This window comes from Cuculus canorus, chromosome 10 (genome assembly GCF_017976375.1).
Source record: "Cuculus canorus isolate bCucCan1 chromosome 10, bCucCan1.pri, whole genome shotgun sequence".
Taxonomy (NCBI): Eukaryota; Metazoa; Chordata; class Aves; order Cuculiformes; family Cuculidae; genus Cuculus; species Cuculus canorus.
This window is the reverse complement of record NC_071410.1, coordinates 17,451,256-17,473,180: the sequence shown is the minus strand read 5'-3', so window position 1 is coordinate 17,473,180 and position 21,925 is coordinate 17,451,256. Positions and strand designations below refer to the sequence as shown.

Here is a 21,925-nt window from a genome sequence, read left to right as displayed (position 1 = left end):
TGCGGGGGAGGCGGGTACACAGGCCGAGCCCGGAGATCCTCGGGGGCTGCAAAGTAACATGGGCCGGGCCCGGGGAGCCTCAGAGCACACGAGGGATACGCTAAACTCCGCAATCCCCACTCCGCAACAAAATGGCGGCGCCGGGGCCGACAGAGGAAGAGGGAGGGAGAGGGCGTGGCCTGCGCGGCGAGCGCGCGCGCCTCACTTCCGGCTGCCGGCGGCCTCACTTCCGGCCCCGTTCCCTGGTAACAATGGAGCAGAAAATGGCCGCCTGAGCGGGGAGGCAGCGCGGCGCGGCGGTGTTCGGAGTGGGGCGAGCGGCACTGGGGCCCCAAGCAGCGGGCAGAGCGGCGGCAAGGGAGCCGGTGCGGCGGCGGGCGGTGAGTGCTGGGGCAGTGGCGCTCCTGGAAGGCGGGGCAAGGCCCCGTCCCGCGGCGGCGGCCCCGCCCGGGGGGGGGGACGGCGGGGAGCCCGGGCCTGGGCGTGCGGCCCAGCGGCTCCACGGGCCCGGGAGGCCGAGGGCGGTCCGCGGGGAGGCCTGGCCCGACCTCCCGACCCCTCCGCCGAGGCAGCCCGGGGGTGCTCGCTGCCCCCAGGGGCCCCCTCGCCTGCCCGGCCCCGGTGGGCCTGGAAGGGGAGTCGGAACTAGCCCTTCCTGGAGGGGTGGGGGCAGTTGGAGCCGCCGCCTCGGGCCTGGCAGCTTCTCGGGGCCGTGACGGCAGCCCGTGGGTTGATTCGAGCAGCGGGGAGAACGCTTCGTGCCTGCCGTGAGGGCCTGGATGCGCCCCGGGCCCGTTTCGGCCGTTGGTGCTGTTCCTGCCCTATTAGTTTCTTTTAAGTTAATCACGTCATCTTTGCTCCGTCACCTTCGCTTCCTGTGCAGGTTCTTCCGTTCTTTTTCATAGTGTTTGTTGGTATTTAAGGTTTCTCTTTGCCGTGTTTCAAAACCGTTGGTGCATCCAGTTAGAATTGTGTGTTACTTTACCTTCAGCGATCTGCTTTAATGGAGGAGAAATCGTGTTGTATGTAATCGTATATACGTATCTTGTGCTTGTTAAGGTTTGTTATGTGCCTCAATTTTAGTGTGTGGCAGAAAGAGCCTGATAAAAGGTTTCACAGCAAAAACTACAGGATTTTTTTTAAACTAATTTTGTTTTTCTCACCTTTTTTCAGGAAGAGAGAGCCTTTTTAAGAGGCTCTTGTAAACAAGAATGTGAACTCGATTGCGCCCAATATTCCCATCATACGTCTGATTTATTTTCCCTGTCCACATTGGCAGTGCTGCTTAATTTCAAGTTGTAAATTGTTATCAAGTGCTAAAGAAGTTCTGACACAGACTTGTCTGTGAATTTTAATTGCAGTGAGTTGTCAAATCTTCCCCCCCCCCAAAAAAAATAAACCAACCCAAACCCACACACTTGTCTGCTTCTTATGAAGTTAATTATATTAATTGCAAGTCAGGTGCTTAGTTCTGTGGTAGTGGTCACCTAGCCCTTAATGCATTCCCTCTACAGGTTTCCTGTTTTGCAGTTATAAGAATGATAGCTTGGAATTACGTCTTGCCCTCCTCCTGGCAAGAGGAGACTGCACCATGCGGTATAAAGCAAAGGGCTTCTTGTTGTATTGGACAACTAAAGCCTAACAACTGCCGTGTTCTCTTCATCAGCAGTTCTGGCTACATAAATGTCACTGAAATAACCACACCAGCATTTCTCAGGCGCATAGTGGTTGTCGTCTGTAGCCTGTTTTCCGTGTTACTGAGTTCATGGGCATGCCAGGATGTGCTGGAAAGCAGTGTTGGAGCGTGCAGGCTCCACGACCTGATCTGTTTTTCTGTTGTGTGTTTTTATTTTACTGGTATGTTTGGATAATGGAGAGTGTAATCCCAAAATGGAAATGTTTTTAATATACCTACATATTAATACTGCTGCCTTGCTTGTTCTCTTATTCCCCTTCCCTATGGGAATGTGTCAAAATAAATTCCTTGATCCTGACAGGATGCTTCTCATCACAGTGGAGGGGTTGTGGTTTTTTTTTTACAGCCATAGTATAACGTTATGACTTTGTGTACTTGAGCCTCAAGATTGCCCTGAAGTGTAGTTGAATAGAGCTCAACGTGTTACTAGGCAGTTCTGAAGGTTTTTGTAGAGAATTCAGTTTCGGTGTGTGGAAATGTCTGAATCCAAAAAAGGTTATTTGTTGTTTGTCCAGGATTTTTGTGACTTAATATCAGGCTTGGTGAAAGCTTATCAGCCTTTGAGGCTCATTGCAGGAGTTCATCTTGAAGGGATAAAGCCAAACGTGAACACCTCTGTCCTCAAAGCATTTTGAGGGTCTTGTGTCTCTCAAACCCAATACTTTTGGACAGTGTAAGAGTGTGATGACTTGGAGTCAAGACCTTTGTGGTGAGCCGAGATGGCCAGGAGCATTGCAGAGGTTCCAGTTTGCTCTGGCACAGGTCCCTGGCTGCCCGTCAGATCATGAGAAACATGTGAGCTTGTGTCTCTTTCAAATTGTTCTGTTTTATATTAACAAAGTACTTGTAACCTCATGGTGATGCGCAGTGTTGGAGCTCAGCTTTTTACTCTGGAGCTTTGCAGACTTGTACCGTCTCATAAAACCATCCAACAATAATTGAATATGTATGAAAAGTCAACACATATTTTCTCTTAGTTTAGTAACTGTAAAACATTTTTCTTCGAGCATGATTAACTTCAATATGCGAGATCTATGTGCATGATTTCTTGTTAAAATGCTTGAGCTTTCTGGCTGGGGCACATCATCAGAAATGAAGTTTTCATCTTACAGGTATCTATTCAAATTCAAATCAGTTGTACTTCATTTTATTTTCTACTTCTTTACATGTTAGGCACCAGACATCAAAACCAACAACCTGTGTGTGGGAATTCCTGTGGGGGTTGTGGTTGTGGAGATTGTCAATGGGTTATTGGCCTTTCAGCAGTAGCTGTGTTAGCAGCAGTTCTGTGGAGATGGGGAGATTCGTGAGTGTAAGGAACAGGTTTTCTTTTTTTTAATTGCTGTTTGGTGAGCTATGATTGGCTTAATGCTTTCACTGACGAGAAGTTTGGTTTCTTCAGAAATCAAAACAGTATGTGATGGTCATCCAAGCTTCTTTGGTTGTCAGTCCTGTTCCACCCTGCTGTCTTTCAGTGTCAGCACTTGTGTACTTGCTTGTGTACAACATTACTTCTTCCTTTGAGCTGTGGAGTAGGCCTTGGGCTCGCTGGCTTTGTGGGAAGCTCCGTGATGGGGAAAAGAGCATCACTCCATGGGATTCCAGTGCTGGAAACTTGTTACGCCTTGTAAGCACTGAGCTCTCTCTTCTGTGGTATGATCTGAATTTGAGGGCAGAAGGCAGTACTGTCTTAATTGTATTTTCAACTTGTATGTGGAAAGTACAGATGGTAAACCATGGAGCCCTGCATTTTGGAAGTTCTTACTGTGTTTTATTTCCAGAACTCAGTCTTTGTTTGTTCCATGTGTTTTCAGGGCTCTGGAGTTGCTAAGCTCTGCCCTTTCCTACTGAAGACAGCATTGGGAAACTGTAAGGAGGTTTGTTTCTTTCCTGACTGGATCTCTGCTTTGGGAATTGACACAGCCAGATCGGGTTTTTCTGCTTTGGGTACTGTTGGAGACTGCTAGGGTTCTCTGCCCCGATTTCACTTCTCTGACTTATCAGGATTTGATAGTGCAGAGAAGAATGGTTCTCTTCTACATCCCAGCAGGTGGTTCTGTTGATATGTTGTCTTTTTTTTTTTTCCTTTTTTTTTCTTTATTGGGTGGAATTTTCTGCAGAAATGTCCATCTGCTTTGTTGTTTGAAACGTCTGTTCAGAATGACAGCTTGTTTTATGGCCTTTGCTTTGAAATGTACTGGGCCAGTGAAATAGCTAAAGCGATGTTCAACACTCCTTGTTAAGCCTGCATTTAAATTTTATAGTATTTTACACAGAATACTTCATAGAAGACAAAATTTCCTTCCAGCTTTCCAGCACGTTCCATGATATTTTTGAGACAAAGGTGACATGGGTAGTTCCTGAATGTTTGAAATTGTGGTAAGTTTAATAGAAATCTAGTACAAGCCTAGATCTGCTGTTTGTCATTGTCAACAGAAAGCCAGGGAAAGAATACCAGGAAAAAGAAGTGTATCCAAAATTCCTGACGGAACTTTTGAAGCTGGAAAAGTCTGTTACTTGTTACTGTATCTAAGATGTAGATGAGTGAATTTCGCCTGTGCTGTCAAAGCCTTTGGTTGATAGCAAGAGGAGACCTGTGCACCAGCACAAGAAGAGGAAAACCCCACACTTAGTATAATATTGCTCCATGTATAACACAGATAGAAAGCTGTTTTGTGGCACTGCTTTGTGGTATCTGTTTCCTTTAATGATAGGATGCACTGACAGTCAGATTTTGCTCCTGCTTTTGAGCTAGCAGACTTGAATGATGAAATATTTAAGGTGAAAGTGTAGTTTCTATTATGTCTTTTCCTGCTAGTTTTGAGTGTTGAGAAATTGGATCCTGACTGGTGTGGAAACTGTTTTTCAACTTTTGATCCTTCCAGGAAAATCCAGTAGTAGGAAGGCAGGATGGGTTGGATGAACCCTGCATATGAAGTTGGCTCTCTCTGTGCTTAAAGAACAGGACTGCCTGTTCCAGCCACTGTTCCTGTCACTTGAGGAATGGAACTGGAGCGGTGATTTTGCCAAATGGGGTGATGTGTTATAGCTGCCGAGGTCAGAGCTCTGAACAGACAGCTTGGTTTAGTTCCGCTCTGGAGCTAAACTGGCTTTGAGGTGTGTTCAGTGAAAGCAGGGAAGGAAACAATGGATCACCTGTAACAACCCAACACAGAAATCAGTATTTCTAGCTTATACTTCTACTAGTCACCTCTTTTAGTCAGTGTTTGATAATCTCTGCAGGCTGGAAGAAAGCAAGGTGCTCTACCAGTTGAGGTACCTAACTAAGATGAGGTTATGAATCATAAATGACAAATTAGTCTTCTGCTGAGCACATCTATGAAACGGTTGTATTTCCATCGTCTTTTTTGTTTATACAAAGGTATTAATTATATTGACGTGAGGCAATTCTGAAAACGTTCCTAACACCCAGGGCACTACACATTCTCTTGTAATGTTCCAATCCTGGTAACACCCAGGTGGGGGGAATTTTAGAGAAAATTCTCTTTGCACTGCTACCCTGTGAGCATCTGAGTTGTTTCTGCAGTTTCACCAGTTGTTTGCCTTTCTCCTGTTACGGGTTGAGACTTGCCCCATAAATCTAAAGCTTGTAACTTTAAGGCATTGCTTTTTCTTTGAACCCTGCAAATGAACGATTCCCGAATTTGTCAGATCTTCTCAGTTTTACCTCATTAGTTTAATGAGAGTTCTGATGGTTTATGTGATATTTTTTAAGTATCAAAAATGAATTCAGGCTAAGATAGTGCCTTGGTATTCAATACAGATACCTAATGTCAGGAGAGATGACACATTTCTGAAGGAGGAAGAGCTGTGTTTTTTCTCTGTCCCTTAAAGTCCATTAGTGCTTCTGGGAAGAATTCTATGGTCAAGGGCTGAGTGATATAGAGATGCAGTGTTATTGTTGCAAGTAGATAGACGAGGCAACTATTTTATCACTGCTTACTCTCCAGCTAGGTTGCTTTTCAGAAGTAAATTGCTGGCTAATTGGATTTAGTTTACATAAGGAACAATGTAAAATATTTGTAGTACTGTAAGGATGATAACTCTGCATTAACTGAAGGTCTGTGTGAGTTGTTCCTATGCAAAAGAGCATGATGTTTCTTGCTCTTGCATCAAAGACTGTAAAAAACAATACCTCTTCTGGGTCTGCTGCTTCGCTCCTGCAGTCTCTGCAGCAGAGGAGAGACAGCCTGTCACTTGTGTGCTGACATCTCAGAGACTGCTGAAGCGTAACTGCGGGGAAGGTGCTCACTGCTGTGTGGAAGGATGGGAAAGCCAATTAAGAATTCACTGTGGTTAATGTGTCTGCATGTTCAGCTGCTGAAGAACTTCCTTTTTTTTTTTTTTTTTAAAGGAGCAAGTGGTTTATTCTCACTGTAATCCCATTATTTTGTGCAACCCCTAGGTGGTTCTCAACCCTTTTCTGCCGTGAAGAGATTTTAATTTCTGGGTGTCCTGGCTGAACTTGGCAGTAATGAACAGATCTGAACTTCCTGCTCACAGTTTTGACCTTCCCCACCCTTTGTCAACTGCCTACTGTTGAGGGAGGACACTGAAGAGGGAAGTTCTGAATCTGATAAGAACAAAGTGTCACTTTGAGTTGAAGTGGACCCCTGGAAGGAAGAGAAACAGAGTTGAAGTGTACCTGCTTATTAGACAACCAAATGTTGGTTATTTTGTTGTAACTTCATAGTATATGTGTTGGTTTCCTTCACCAGGGCTCCCTGCATTACTGGAATCAGCTTTCTTAAGGCAGTCTTAATTTTCTGTGGTATAGGAGCGAAGAGCAGAATCCTGACTAAGGGACAGGTTTTAGAGTGACTTATGCAGCACACTCCCATGCTGAAATAGGAGTGAGGTTAGATAGTGACTGCTACCATAGAAATCCTGGTGTAGAGCCAGATGAGACCTAGGAGTCACGCTGAGGCAGGAGTCTTGAGCATCTTAGTGAGTTCAGTCTGGTCAGATCATGCTCTGTAGGGGTGTGGGAGGTGTAGCTTACAGTGGACAATATGGACTGTGAGCTGGGTGGACAGGAGAAAGATTGAGAGTAACAATATTTAGGTAGCAAAATTTAGAAACAGTATTTAGAAATCCTGTTCTTCATTTACTGGTTACAATATCAGAGCTGTAATTTGAAGAGTATCATCCTGTTTGCTGTCAGCAGTAAAGGCAGGGAGAATGTCTGGATGTGCATTTGTGTACTCTGCCATCTGTATTTCTATCAATATAAACATCCAGTGTAGATTCATGGCTTTTCAAGGACGTTGAAGCTAAAAAGCATGAAACTGGGGTGCAGTGGGCCATTATAGTCTAGGAAAAGACAATGAGTTTGTCAGTAGCAGAAACAGTCCTGATGTGAATCAAATTCTTGGTTCAAGATCCCACCTCTGCAGCTTTTTCCTTAGCCGTAGCATCTTTTCACTCTTGAACAATAGTTGATTTTGTGGTTTAGGAAGGAAGATAGGAGGTGATGGAGGAGAAAAGAGGAACAAACCTGCAAATAAGTAAAACTAACTTTCATTTATTCTAGGCATTTCTGGAAGGATTGCCTATCAGTTTGTTGAGATTGTTCTGTTTCACCATACTTCACTTGTTTTGACTTTCTCTTTTTCCCTGACTAGGAACAGGGCTCCTAGATCTTCTGAAGTGGGATAGGAAAATCTCTTTGAATCAGTTAGGCATTGTATAGCCAAGGTGCCTGCCGGCACTGGAATCTGCCCTTGAAAGGATGATTCCGAAGCATAAGTAGTAAACAAATGTTGTGCTATATATGCATAGTGTGGTTTTCTTTTTAAAAAGCTGTTGTTGAGTTTAGTCTAATGCTTACAAATTTAATATTGACATCTTTATGGAGAAATTCTTGAAGTCTGTAAATAGCAAGGTGGCTGCGATTTTTGCGGAAAAGACTTTACGAAGCCTTTTGCTGTTCCTGTCCTTCAGCACCTTATTACATCACCTTATTTTGTTAATCTTATTGTCAACTTTTACTGTTTTCCTGAGAAGCTGGTTAGAGTTCTGACGTGTATCCCAGAGAGCTAACACATCTTTCAAGGTTTTATTTTGGGTGCAAGTCACTTGTTCTATCTGAGGCATTATTCCGAAGTTTCTATTAAAAGCAGCTGTCTTTGTGTTCTGGTATCATCTCTAGAATGCCTTTGTCTTTAAATGAAGTTATTTGGAGTCACCACTCTGCTGCAGAAGGCTTGTAAAAAGTTGTTGCAAGCCATGTTCTCATTAGAAGTACGTCTGAGGTTGGAAGGGCATACAGATTTCATAGCTGAGCCTGGTCCAAGTGGAACAAACCTGCTGAAGCCATTGCACGGCTTTCACCATGGGTGGGTTTGTTCATTGGCATATTGGCAGTGCCACTGCAAGGCTTCGGGTGGCTTCAAATTAGAATCAGAGTGGTTTTGATTGGAAGGGACCTTAAAATTCATTCAGTTCCACCCCCCCTGCCATGCAGGGACACCTCCTGCTGGATCAGGTTGCTCAAAGCCCCATTGAACCTGGCTTTGAACACCACCAGGGATGGGGCAGACAGCTTCTCTGGGCAACCTGGGCCTCACCATTCTCACAGCAAAACATTTCTTCCTGATACCTTGTCTAAATCCCCCCTCTTTCAGCTTCAGATTGCACCAGAGGGGTAGCAGTGCAGAGGAGGCTGGTAGGCCTCCATTTGCAGTGGTGGTGTCCTTATTGATGACTTCTTGCTGACAAAAAGGTGGGAAATAAGCTTGATTTCTTTGGTAAAATGGCAGGAACTCACAGAACCAAATAATACCAAATATTACTGAGTGGGAACAAGTAATTTGTGCCGTAGTATGAATAGCAAACCCAAGTTCTACTGCATCAGAATTCTAGACAAAGAGGGTTGGAGTCATTGTTTTATGTGCAGGTCTGCACCACTGGGATGTCTTATCCTGTGCATTTTCTGCTGGTACGGACTGAGACTGTTGGTGCACTTTAATTTTCACAGCAGCAGCTGAGATAAACTACCCTGCTGATGATGCGGTGCTGCTCTTCTGTTGAGAAGCACTAATGTAAACTGTGGGCAGTTGTGACTTGACAGCTGTGCTGACAAACCAGAAAAAGATGCTTTTTACACTAGACAGATGTCCAAATGTTGGAAATTTTCCAGTGAGAAGCGGAAAAGCTTTATTCTTCCAGTATTTTCCTGTCACATGAAGTATGGTTTAAATGAAAGGAATGTTTTCTGATGGGGAATGTTATTGCAGAGCGTTTTAGCACGCGGAGGATTAGCTCGCTAATCACCTCTCCAAGTAGATTCTACCAGTTGTACAGGAACATTCTTGGTGTTGTGAATAGTGAGGCGTAGTGATTAAGGAAGCTGGTTATTATTTTAACTTAATTTGATATTTTGCATGGCATGAGCAGGGCTCCATACACAGGGATTTTGTTATAATATTTATCAAGTATAGAGAAGGCAGTCATCATTAACTTTTTTTGACACACGCATGTTGTCGAGGATCTCATCCAAATGAAAAACAGTATGAGAAGATGTTAACAATTACACAATACAGAGGACAGCTCTTCCTAGCAGGAGTTATACCTGGTGTTCACTATGGAGTTTTGTCCAGGAAATCGCAGCCATCAACACCAGTAACTCACTAAAGCTGAAACTTGCAAGCAGAGTTCATTACATAAAATTACAAAGCTGCTTTTACAAACTCTTTTGCTTTTTGAGGAAACTAGTAGTCCAAGTTTGGTTTTTTTGCATGAGTGGTGTTCCATGATATCTCCCATCTTCTCTATTTGAATTCTCCTGTTAAAACTTACCTCGATGTTGAAGAGGATGTTTCTTATAGCAGGCAGTAAGGTAGGTTGATTCCTGCTTCCCTCATGGTAGTGCCAGCCAGGAAGAAGTGCTGGACACTGAATCCCTTGCCTATTAAGAATTAGCATGATCAGAGGTGGCTTGTGCCTTGCCCTACAGAGGTGGGCAGTGTTGATATTTATGAGTTGGACAATCATGGACGGATGGTTGGTTGTGTGAGGATGGACTGAGGGTTATGGCTATAACACGCGTTTGTCTTTGCTGCTTTGAGTACTTGATAATGATGGGCACAGATGTTGTTTGTACTTCCTGCAGGAGGTTCCTTTGAGCGTTATTTCACTGGGGTCCCTGTAGTTGTGCAGCCTACTTTAACTGAAGCTTTGTATGAGCAAACTTCCCACTCCCCAAATTTAAGGATAACAATGATGAATGTAGTACAGGTTAAACGTCCCTAAATTTTGTGCTATGTTCACTACACTGGATGAAGGATTTTTTTTTTCCCTTTTTAGTTACTCTGCCACTCGTCAAGATGGAAGGGTCAGATTCTAGTGATAAAGGAAGTATTGATCAATCAGAAGCACAACGCCAAAGCCAGCTAGATCGGTTAGATCGAGAAGAGGCTTTCTACCAGTTTGTGAACAACCTGAGTGAAGAGGACTACAGGCTTATGAGAGATAACAATTTGCTAGGAACACCAGGTAGGTCATGCTTATGTGTGTATCACTCTAGAATTGCTCGCAGGCAATGTGTGTCATTCTGTTCTCCTGGAGCGGTTTCACTTGCTTAGTTATGTGCGGCAGTTGAGTTCCATGGAAGGAAGTATCTCCTTGCTGATTTGCACATACTCAAATCTGAGTGGTACTCTTCCTGGTGGAGAGGCAGTTAGGATGATGTGGTTTCATCAGATACATGAGTCTGGTGTTTACACAACTGGGTGGGAACACCCAGAGCTGACCCAGTTCCAGCTATGGACCCTGAGATGGTTTTGATCAAAAAGTCATCTCCCTTAAGCATCTGTGTAAAAAAGCTGTGCTGGTGAGGTTAAGAGCTTGTCATGAGGCTCTGCAGTCTGGGGTGAGACTCTGCACGGGCTCTTCTGTCAGGTTTTAATTGACTTATTACTTCAAATTGACTCTTTACTGGATGATACCCAAGTCAAACCAGTTCTAATTTAAAACATGACTTCAACTAATTTAAACCCTTTTTCATACTTGTGAAGGTATTATCTTAAATATTTTACTCTGGGCAGCCATTTGATTGGCACAGGATGACAAAAATTGCTGATAAGTCATAGAGGTTCCAAACCAGGACACACGTGTAGTCTGTCTTGAAAAGGTTGAAGCTCTCGGGTCTTTCAGCTTCAGCAAGACTCACATGGGACAATGGGGCTGAAGTGCCAGAACTTTCCCTTAGAAAACTGTTTAGCAGTCTCATTATGGCAGGGTTTTATTAGGAAAAAAGCTAAGCAGTGGCTCGTCCCTTCTTTAGAAGCGTTTGATGATGCTTGCCATACATGTGATTTGGAAATATTTTTGGAAAATTTTGCTTATTTTCTAAGGTGAAATTACTGAAGAAGAGTTGCTGAGAAGGCTACACCAAGTTAAAGAAGGTCCGCCACAGCAAAACAGTGATGAGCATAGAGGTATATACAGTATTTGTGAAAACCCTTAACTTTAGCACCCCATACGGACCTTAATGTGAGTGCAGGAATGGAACAAGTTAAGCCTAGGCAGGTGCAAGGTGAGCTTTGTTTCACAACTAAGTGCACATTGTGTCTGGTATCTGCTGCAGAGGTTAGTTTGGGACAGATTTCATGCATAATGCTTCAGTTATTTGCATCAACAGAGTTTAATTTAGTTGTTCAGGTTTTTTTATTTAAGGTTGCCTTCTTGTATGCTCCCGTCAGGAATGCTTTTTGGCAATCCCTCTTTTTTTATCCACCATTCTTCCCTTCCAAAGTTACTGTATTACTTCAATTACTACCTCTCTGTTGAGGTCGACGAAGGGTGCCTGGAGCTTACCACTGGGGTTCATTCTTTAGTGAGATAGATTTGCTATAAAACTATTCGTCACGCAAAAGGTCAGGGCAAATTTATTTCTCTATTTAGCGGTTGATAGATCGCTGTTTTTTAGAAAGAAAAACACAGACTATTGATGTGTTATGACACCTGAAATGTGACTTTCCATTTACTTGATGATAAACAATGTGTTACTATGATGACTTCTTTGCTACTTGATAGCTGCAGCCTATCTGTACATATTAGAAACGTCCACTCCTGCTCCCTTCCAAGAGCACTGGTAGATGAGAATCATGATGCTGTGTGTGAAACCACAATAGCACTTGATAGGATTAAGCATTCTGAGTTGTCACTTGTTAAACTAAGCAATTATGTTCTTGGAAAAGATCACTCCAAAATTAGCTCAGTACTCTAATTTTGGTAGTTCCCTGTCTCTTTCGCAGGTGCGGAGTCCGCAGAAGATGTTTCAAATGGAGATTCTATAATAGACTGGCTTAATTCAGTCCGACAGACGGGAAATACAACACGAAGTGGCCAACGAGGAAACCAGTCTTGGAGAGCAGTGAGCCGGACTAATCCAAATAGTGGTGACTTCAGATTCAGTTTGGAAATAAATGTCAACCGTAATAATGGGAATGCAAATCCAGAAACTGAGAATGAGCCATCTGTAGAGCCTTCCAGTGGGGAGGATTTGGAAAACAGCCAAAGTGACTCTGAAATTCCAAGGTCTGAATCGCCATCTGTAAGGCAGCCTGGATCAGAAAGGAGCACTTCGGAGGAGCTAACAACTGAGGAAGCTTCCCCTCCTAGAGGGCAGAGGAGAGCAAGAAGCAGGAGTCCAGAACAGCGGAGAACACGGGCTAGAACTGATAGAAGTAGGTCACCTATTAACCCAGTGAATGAGACTCCTCGCAGGTCTCGTCACAATACATCATCTCAAACGCTTGACCCCTCCTCAGGGAATGAAGCTGAGGGAAGCTCTAGAACTAGGCAGCACGTGACCTTAAGGCAGCACGCGGTGGGGACTGAGATACCGAGTGAAAACGCAGTTCTGTTTTCAACCCCTGAAACAAGGCCTGTTCCTCAAGCAGCAGGTTCTTCAGAAACTAACAGCACCAGTGAGTCTGCAGCTCCTGGGCAGAGGCCTCCTACCATAGTGCTTGATCTGCAGGTGCGAAGAGTTCGTCCAGGAGAATACCGGCAAAGAGACAGCATAGCCAACAGAACTCGGTCCAGGTCCCAGACACCCAACAACACAGTCACTTACGAGAGCGAACGAGGAGGGTTTAGGCGCACATTTTCACGTTCAGAACGTGCTGGAGTGAGAACTTATGTCAGTACCATTAGGATTCCTATCCGTAGGATCTTAAACACAGGCTTGAGTGAGACTACATCAGTTGCTATTCAGACTATGCTAAGGCAGATCATGACAGGCTTTGGAGAGCTAAGTTACTTCATGTATAGTGATAGTGATGCGGATCCTAGTGGCCCAACTCCAAATCAGAATGTGGATGCTTCAGAGGCACAGAATGATGGTGGTGGTACTTCAAGCAATGAAAGCACAGATGTTAGCTCAGGGGAGGTGTATGAAGGTGGTAATGAAGGTGGTTCGACATCTGGTGCCAGGCGCGAAGGTCGGAATACAAGGGGATCGGTCACATTTGAAGAAAGCGGTTCTCTACCATTCCTTAGCCTAGCACAGTTTTTCCTGCTAAATGAAGATGATGACGACCAACCAAGAGGACTCACCAAAGAACAAATTGACAACCTGGCCATGAGGAATTTCGGTGAGAGCGATGCTTTGAAAACCTGTAGTGTGTGTATTACTGAGTACACAGAAGGCAACAAGCTCCGTAAATTGCCTTGTTCGCATGAATATCACGTCCACTGTATTGATCGCTGGTTATCGGAGAATTCCACTTGTCCCATTTGTCGCAGAGCAGTCTTAGCTTCTGGTAACAGAGAGAGCATTGTCTAAATGAGATCTGCATCTATGGCCAAGCAGCTGGTGTGATAGTGATGGGCAAAGAAATCACTTCCTTTATGGCCACTTTTTGAGTGGTACCTCAGTGTATAGTAGTGACTTGGAGCGAATCTTCCCTCATGAACGCATTTTTTCTGAATTCAAGCTTTTAAAATCAGAAAATTTCTTTAATTAGTTTTTTCAAGGTTGAGTCAGTTTGGTTGTTAAATGTCACTTGTCCAAAGACATCTGCCCACTTACAAATATTTTTTTTTTCTTGAAGAGTGTTAAGTTTTTTTCCACCTGCACAGCCCCTGCCATCCCAGTCCAATAGAATTTTGTCCTCAAGATTGTGCGTCTGAGGAGTTCTTTGAGGAGTCAGCCCAGCTAAACGTACAGGAGTCATGGAGGAGTTACTGCAAGAAATCCAACTATCAGAAAAGATCTGAACGTAATTGCACACTCGAACATATGTTTGATTTTCATACTGGGTTCCTATTGGCTGTGTCTGTAAATAACACTAACGGTAGCCCTTTCCCCATCACTATGGCACGCTGTAGGAGGAGCTGGTAGCTTAATTGGGATATTTATCTTGTTGTGGAAATATAAGAATTGCCTATGCTTGTTTAAATAAAAGAAATCTGTTTTAAAATTGTAAAGCTTTTTTGTAGAAGCTCAGTACTTTTCCAAGGCGCTGTTGTACTAACGCAGTAAGAATTAAAATTGTACCATGCTTAGAAATCAAGAATGCTTTTCATACAAACCCCACCACACAGAGAGCAAACTCGGTACGAGATCCGCTTCTGTAACCGCGTACCTGTCGAGAGCAGTACATGTCTGTACTATTGATGTGAACAGCTGCTGTAACAGAACAACAGTTGGATCAGACATCTGAATTGCATTAAAAAGCTGAAATTAAATGTCATAATTGCAGTGTTTTGGCTCAGTAATGGCACCAAGAAAGATGATAAAAATTAGAACCTATTCTAATGGCTGGTTATTTCTTGGTGTGGTTGCTAGTGCGTAAGAACACAAGCCGTGCTGCTTCCTTTAGTGAGGTTTTTGCCCAGTTTTTTCCTAGCAACTTTTGCTTTCAATTTTTGAGGCAACTCTGTGTAACTCTTCAGCAGATGAGTGTCAAACAGTGTTTGTTTGTTCTCTTCCCCACCAGCTTCAACCATGTTAGTAACCCCTGGATCTATTGAATAAATAAGCTGATCCATCCAGCATTGGCGGACTGTGACTCAAGTGCCACCAAAAAATAACTGAAGTATGAAAACAGATTATTGGAGGGTTTGATTAGATTTGAAAACAATAATTGATTATGGGAGGGCGCTTCAATGTGTAGCAATTACAAAAACGTTAAAAACAAACTCTTCCTACTCCTCTTGGACAGATTGAAATGAGTGGAATTTACCTTTAAATTATGTATGTAATGTATTGAGCATTGGAGAATGTGCCTCAGCTCTCATCAGTGTCAGGGGAGGACATCCCTCACTGACCCGCTCTTTGTTTTATCCTTTGATGACTTTTAGTCCTTGGCTTACACCTGTGGCGGGGAAGGCAATGTGTATTTCAGCTGCTGGGCAGTGATTACAGAGGGACATGAGCTGCTCTGACTGGCTTTGTGGGAAATGTTGCATGTTCCTCAGATGATGAAACCAAAGCTGTCTCTTTCCTAATTAAAACACATAAACATAAGCTCTATTCTCTGTTCTCAGCCATTTTAATGTCTCTGCAGCTGGTTAAGGACTCCTCAATGTCCCAAAATTCCAGTTATTTTTCCACGGGTGCTTTTTGTGGTGTTTGATTCAGTGGGAAACCCAGACTGGCTCTTGAGCTGTGTTGAGACACCATTGTGGTGGTGAGGATACTTTGGTTCTTTCTGAGTGGAAGAATCAATAAGCTTGCATTGTTGAATTTCTCCCTCTGGTGTGATCCCTGTGAGGTCAAAGTTCCGTGTTAATTCCAGGTGCTGGACTCGGTGCCAGAATTTCCTTGATGAAATAACACTCCTGAATTTCTCCAATAGCGTTCACGTAGCAAGCACAATCAGGTGTGGTTCCCAGTAGCTCTACTGACTTACTGGAGCACAGCATTAGGAAGAAAACCTCTCTGTGAATATTGTGTTAGATCTGGGAAGGCTGATGCGCGTCTCTGAGAGCTGGAGCTGGTGCCCAGAAAGAAAGGAGCTCCCCTGTGCTGATAAATGTGGAGCATGGCTGTGCTACGTGTCCTTCAACAGCACTTGCTTTTCCATGTTCTGAGTTTCCAGTAACTGCTCGTCTTGGAAGAATTGACTTTGTAGCTCTGTTATAGCTCAGTAGAGGTGTATCTTCACATTTTATCTTTCTGTAACAACCGCAACTAATAAAGCGGTGTAGGTTTCCAAGCGGTACCAAGAACGAATAATTGGTGGTCAGAAGACCTGGAATGTTCTCAGTGTTGTAGGTGACTTCCAATGGTGAGTGTGCTGAAGGTGCCAGGGCTTCATTGCCTGATATTGGGAGGAGTTGGCAGGCGTTAAAGCAGCAAAGAGCTCTTGACACAGCTGAGTCCTCTGTCAGCTTCTGTGGTAATTCCTTTTTTTGTGCTTTTGAAGTTAGATTGGAGTTAGGAAAAGCCAATATTAACCCTTCAGTTGCTAACAGCGTGTGAAAGACACTCTTGACAGTGCTCGCAGCCTAACGTACAGCAGGGGGATCATTTCAGTATTTAGCGCCTGCACTTATGCCACAGGAGAGGTGCAGCCGCTGTCCTTTGCGGGGCTGTTTGCCATTCCCAAGCCCGGTTGTTCCCAGCGTTGGCTCCATCTGCTGTCTGGGCCACAGTGCCACCTCGTGGGAGCCTCCACTGGCTGGGAGAACTCCAGCTCCTGGCTCGGAGCAGCAGGGATTCTTGCACCGGAGGCTGTTCATTGCTTTGTTTTGCAATGAGGTTCCCTGTCACTGCCTCAGTAGCTGTCGTGGGGGTTGTTTCAGACTGCAAATCACCCAGGCTCCTGTGGCAAACCTCTGTCTGGTGTGTGAGCTTCATTCCTTTCTGCCTGGACAGACCTGTATCTGTGGGACCTCCACACGTGGCAGTCGAAGCAGTCAAAAGGGCAAAGTGGAGAAGAATGCACTGTGTTTTTTATTGAAGAATGCATTTGATACTTTTAAGTCAGATTGTGAACCAATGTAGAGCTGTGAGAGCTTGCTTTCTTTTTAATTGGGGACTTTATAAATTAAAGGACTGAAGAGTTATTCCCGGGGTTTGTTCGGTTTCCCTTTCATGTGCACTGTTCAGTTTCTTTGAACAAATTGGGTAACCTGCAGGCAGTTATTGACTTGTTTGGAAAATGATTTGATTAGTATAGGTGCTGCATGCATAGAAATTACTCATTAAAAGTGTAAAGCCTTTCATAGGAAGTGTTGTTGCGCAGGCACAGCAGCTGCAGGACATGATACCTGCCAGTTCTGAAGGAGCCATAATTGTCCATTGTGTCAACTTGCAACCAAGTGGATTTCCCACCAAAGTTGGCACAATGGACCATAATGACTGTCACTCCAGTGTTGTGTGACATGCAGATTATGCACATGCAGAGAGCTCCGAGAACTGTCCCTGCTGTGTCTGCAGTTACTGTTTATTTTGAAGGGATGGCCTACACAAAGGGCAGGTTCCCAGTGGTCTCTCAATAGTGAGGGTCTGATGTGAAGATGAGAAATGCAGCTCAGACTGACCATCGGTCTCTGACTTTTAGCAGTGCAGTGAAGGGTTTCTGAATCTCCCAGTGGGATCCTCCACATCACACTGCAACATGGAGCTGCCTCCTGCCAGCTTAGCCACAGTAGTTTGGGATCCTTTTCATTGATGTGCACAGTCGTGTGACTGTCCAGTGTCTGGGTTTCCTCACCAGTCACCCTTGCTTCTGCTGAAGGGAGGAGTAAGGGGCCACCAGCAAGTGTGGAGCTGGTGGGGTGCACAGTGGTTATGGAATGTCTGCCTGCTCTGCTGCCTTTTCCCAGGAGGAGGCGCTTTGGGTGAGGCACCTTGCAGCCACATTAACGGAATTGATCACAAATTCACAAGTGTTTCCAATCTTTGCACACACGAGGCTGCTTCTTTCTTTGATTGGGGCTGGAAGGAGGAGAGTGCAGAGAGCATCAGTGGTTACTTACCCAAAACAAAGAGAACTTTGCATCTGTTATACCAGGGTTTCCCAACCTCTTTTTGATATGAGGTTTCTCTTCCCCCCCTTCTTCTTACATGGGGAAACATACATTGAATTTGCTTTGATTGTTCTATCTGGTTTTCTTCCCTTAAGCTAAAACACCTGAGCCCCTTCCCTGACTTTCGCTGTCTGCTAGCGAGTCTCTTGGTTGGGAAGCCCTGAATTCAACTGAGAATGTAACGGTTTTCTCTTTTTTTGTACAGTGCTTTGCATCTGTTTATACTGGACTTGTTTAATACAAAATGGTACTCTGAGGTCATCGGGCAACAGTTCGACCAGGTTTGATAGCTAACGTTTAGGAGGAGTTTGTTCCCTATGTAAGATGTCATAATGCAAATTAAATAGACTCAATAAAATGCATGAAGTGTTCATCTTGTGCTTGATCATCACTCCTTGGGTTTATTCTTCTTATGGTGGGAATGTACTGAAGTAAATAGTGGTGGATGTGGAAGGGATTTATTTCTTCCATACATCTTTTCCCTTGATGCTGGGCAGAAAGTAAAAAGCCGGGATGGTACAGAGTTAACTTCTCAGAAGAATTTATCGCTCCTTAGTTCATAAAACTGAAGTAATAAATCTCCCTATGTCCCAGACTTGTGTAAATCTGTCCATAGATAATGTGAGGCACCAATGCAGTGTCTGCAAGCTGTCTTTCAAGTGGTAGGTAGGACTTTTAGGGGTGTCCATCCATACAAGATCAGGGGACAAGGGGCTGAGTCTCCCTAGAAATACACTCCACAGTGTTGAGCGGCTTTCATGAGAATTCTCACATACAGCTGAAGCTTCATCATAAAATTAGTAGCTGATGTATGTGCAAATGCTTATTTGTAGTGGGAAGGAAATTTTTTAGGGTTAGGAAGCTATCTCTGTTGCCAGCGCTTCCCTCACCTCAGCTCTGCTCCTTGAGTAGGAGGTGGGAGCTGTCCCCTGAGAGGGGCATGATGGCATGGAAACAAAAGAAGGGGTAGGAAGGTGATGGATAGCTTTAAAACACGCAGTGCCCGGTGGTTTGGGTGCCGGGGCAGTGAGCAGCAGCATCCCAGCTGGGCTGGTGCTTGACAGCGCTGTGAGCAATGCTCTTGTTCAGTAAAGAGGGCTTCTCCAGGAATGTGCTGAGTTGGGGTTCTGCTCCAGCTTCACTTTCCGTGGGGAGAGCTCTTGGCTAAGGGTTGGATTTTTTTTTCCATTCCCACATGCTTTGTCTTTAGCTCCGTGGTTCATCTTGCTCTGCAAGTGCATAGTTCAACCTGAAGCTGAGTCTTTAACACAGGCATTAACTTTTATTTCGGTGACTTAATTCATGGAGCTGTTCCCACGCTTTCTGTACCAGGAGCTCTTTGCCAAGCTGCTGACTCCAGCCCTGGAGGAAGTCCTTCAGTTTGGGTAGCCCTATGTTTGTTCCTTAAAAAATGATGATCAACTCCCAAATTGCTTAAAGAGTCCAAACTGGCCTCGGAGGACGTGTGTAGCTGACTTCACCCTTACGTTTGTTTTCTTTACTAGATTCCAGGTCTTTGTTTTGGCCTGTAAAAATTTGTATAACCTTGTTCCTCCCTCTTGGTGCTTGAACCCTGTAACCTTTTACACTGTCCTACTCTTCCCTTTGGAGTCTCTTTCCACGGCAGATCCAGACCTTCACAGGGGAATGTTTGGCAGCTTTGCTGTCCTCCTGCTGGGTGGGAGGAGAAAGGTCGTGTTTGGTGAACCTGTCCATCCTGAGCGATGGGAGTGCAGGAATAACCATGCACATCAGGCTTCTCACTTCCAAAGGGCTCTTCTGACTGCTCCTCAGTAAGACCGAGTGTTTGGAAATAACAGAGGTGGGGAGAAAAGCAAAGGCTGCCCTGCTGCTCACTGGCCCTTCCCAGCTGTTTCTAATGTGATTGAACTTGGTTCGGGGCTTTTAATATAATGAATCTCAGCTCTGTTGTGGCTCCCTAAACCCTTACAATGAAGTTATATAGGGAAAACTAAACCCACTTTTTCTTTTTATACTGGAGGGGCATTGTCTCTGACGCTAATGAGATGCTGATGCTGCATGCTCCAACTGTTCCCCTGAATAAACCCCTGTTAAGCTGTGCATGTGAAAATCTGGGTGTCAAGCCTCCTCAACAATGATTACTTCATAAAATAGGAGTCATCCCATATTTGCTGAGGGTTTCTTGAGTTTTGGCATTCTATGCCAACAGGGTCCTGGGTTTGCAAGGTTTGCAAGGCAGGATGCTTGTGATAGCGCTGTGGGAGTGGAACCGCAGGAGCTGGATGGGGGCTGTGCTGGGTTCCCCATGCGCTGGCAGCCAGCAGAGTGATGCCTTGTGCAGCACTGGGAGAAGAGCCGGATGGGCTCCTGCTTGCCAGCAGAAATAGGTTGAGGACAGTGGTTTTTTTTTGGTCTGGAGAAGGATGTTTGATCATTGTGATGGGACCTGTATGAAATGCCATGAAGGAAAAAGTGCCTGGCTTGGTTTCGTGGCTTTGATAGCTGCTCTGGTCTTTCACAGCTATGAAACATCCCCAATGACACTGACTCAGACCAAAGCCCCACGTTCTTGCCTGTGTCTGCAGAACCAGACCTTGCTTGTAGGCTGGCTGGTGGGTTTGCTGGTGCCGGAGGGTGTTATGGCTGTGAAAGCTCTTGAAACAAAGCTGTTGGAGGAGTCTGCAGGGTTCATCTGACCCCAGAGCACGGATCCATGCCGAGATAAGAGCAGGGGTGGGACAGCTGCACGCCTGCCATGAGCATTGCTCGCTGTGGGCTGAAGGGAAGGCGGTGCTGGGCAGGTGAACGGCAGGAAAATATACGCAGTGGAAGAAATAGTTTAATCTCTGTGGGTACTGCTGACTTCTAAATAAACTAAATAAATCCTAAATAAACTTGGAAATGACTCGGCCTTTGCTGCTGGTGCCTTTGCGATGATCTTGCTTTAATTTATAAAGATGGATCTAAATAAACTGAAATGCTTGTGGGTAGAGGCGGGACTGGGGAATGGCCTGAGAGCTGATTGCTGGTGGCTGATGGCTGGGCAGTGGTGCTCGTCCATCTTCCCTGCACGTGTGCCGTGGCCAGAAGGGAAAGGCAGGGCATGAGAAATGATGGGAAGGGACGAAGAGATAAAGGACAGAAGGGGGGAGGGGGAAAGAGGTGGAGGAAACTGAAGGAAAACTAAGGAAGGGTGAAAGAAGAAAAGGCTTTTGAACTGTGCTTCTCCAAGTGGGACCAGTGAAAACATCAACACAGGTGGAAGAAGAGTACGTTTGGGAGCGAAACAACAGGGATCCTCAGGGTCTGGCTGTAGGACCAGGAGAGACCTGAGGACTGTGGATGGGGCCATCTGGGGCCGAGTGGGAGCATGGTGGACACGTCTGGGAGCAATGGGGCAGTGGCCACTTGCTCAGTGCTGGCTTGGCCTGAACAGCGCTGAGATGAGACAAGGACAGATTCATAACCATCAAATCCCATTCCCAGAAAGAAGCAGTGTGTGCCAGCACGATAGCTGAAGCCTGTGCAGGGAGGACAGAACCAGGGTCCCGCTCGCCCCACAGCTGCGAGAGAGGCTGTTTACACAACCCCACCGAAAAATCCCCGTAACGCAGTGTTTGTTTCCAGTGTGGGATCGAGAGGGGCTGCAGGTGATAGGGAGAGACTGGCTTAATGCAGCTTTTGTGCCAAAACCAAAAGATTAAGGAAGGATCCCCTGAAGCCTTGGCCAGGGTAAAGCACTCGCACGCCAGCGCGTCCAAAGCTTCTTGCAGCCCAACGGGTTCATCTGCTCCCGCATTGGCGGGACGGGTGTGTACTCAGCATCAGCTGCAGTGTGAGGGGCTCCCTGCCATCAGGAGCATGGGGAGCTGGGCTCTCCCTTCCCTCCCAGCCATGTACACCTTCCTTCTCTCTTTTTTCGCCTCTCCTTCTCCTTTTTCCCCCCTCCCCTGAGCTATGTTTGCCTGAGATCTAAGCGTCCATATGCATTTTCCTGCCTTGCTGCCAGTATGAAGTGGTTTCCCATATTGCATTTTAAAAAGCCCCTACAACCTAACCCAAAGGAAAGCAAGCGTGTCCCGAGCTCACCCCAGTGCTCTCCTCACATGTCTTCCTTTCCCCTTCGGTGACTCCTGCCAGGACCCGGGCACAGATACCAGGCACCCCGCTCTCGGGGCTTCAGGTCCTTTGATGCCCCTCTGAGGCTCCACAGTCCTGGCAGCTGTGCCGGACGTG

The 21,925-nt window shown here is 45.3% G+C and overlaps 1 protein-coding gene across 2 annotated transcripts; it reads left to right on the top strand.

The window, feature by feature from the left end:
* The first annotated feature begins 238 nt into the window (after positions 1-238).
* On the top strand, positions 239-20,613 carry RLIM (ring finger protein, LIM domain interacting). 2 transcript variants are annotated; one of them, XM_054075496.1, is made up of 4 exons: positions 239-380; positions 10,025-10,213; positions 11,074-11,157; positions 11,977-20,609. In XM_054075496.1, the coding sequence occupies exons 2-4, from the start codon at positions 10,045-10,047 to the stop codon at positions 13,509-13,511; spliced, it is 1,788 nt and encodes a 595-aa protein (XP_053931471.1). In that variant the 5' UTR covers positions 239-380; positions 10,025-10,044; the 3' UTR covers positions 13,512-20,609. The 2 variants fall into 2 exon arrangements, with proteins under 2 accessions (XP_053931471.1, XP_053931472.1); XM_054075497.1 differs by lacking the exon at positions 11,074-11,157 and having other exon boundaries at positions 11,977-20,613.
* Positions 20,614-21,925: the final 1,312 nt, after the last annotated feature.

Coding starts and splice junctions, on each gene's coding strand:
- RLIM (XM_054075496.1), top strand. CDS start 10,045: ATGGAAGGGTCAGATTCTAGTGATAAAGGAAGTATTGATCAATCAGAA. Junction 10,214..11,073: donor CAATTTGCTAGGAACACCAG/GTAGGTCATGCT, acceptor TTATTTTCTAAG/GTGAAATTACTGAAGAAGAG. Junction 11,158..11,976: donor AAACAGTGATGAGCATAGAG/GTATATACAGTA, acceptor TCTCTTTCGCAG/GTGCGGAGTCCGCAGAAGAT.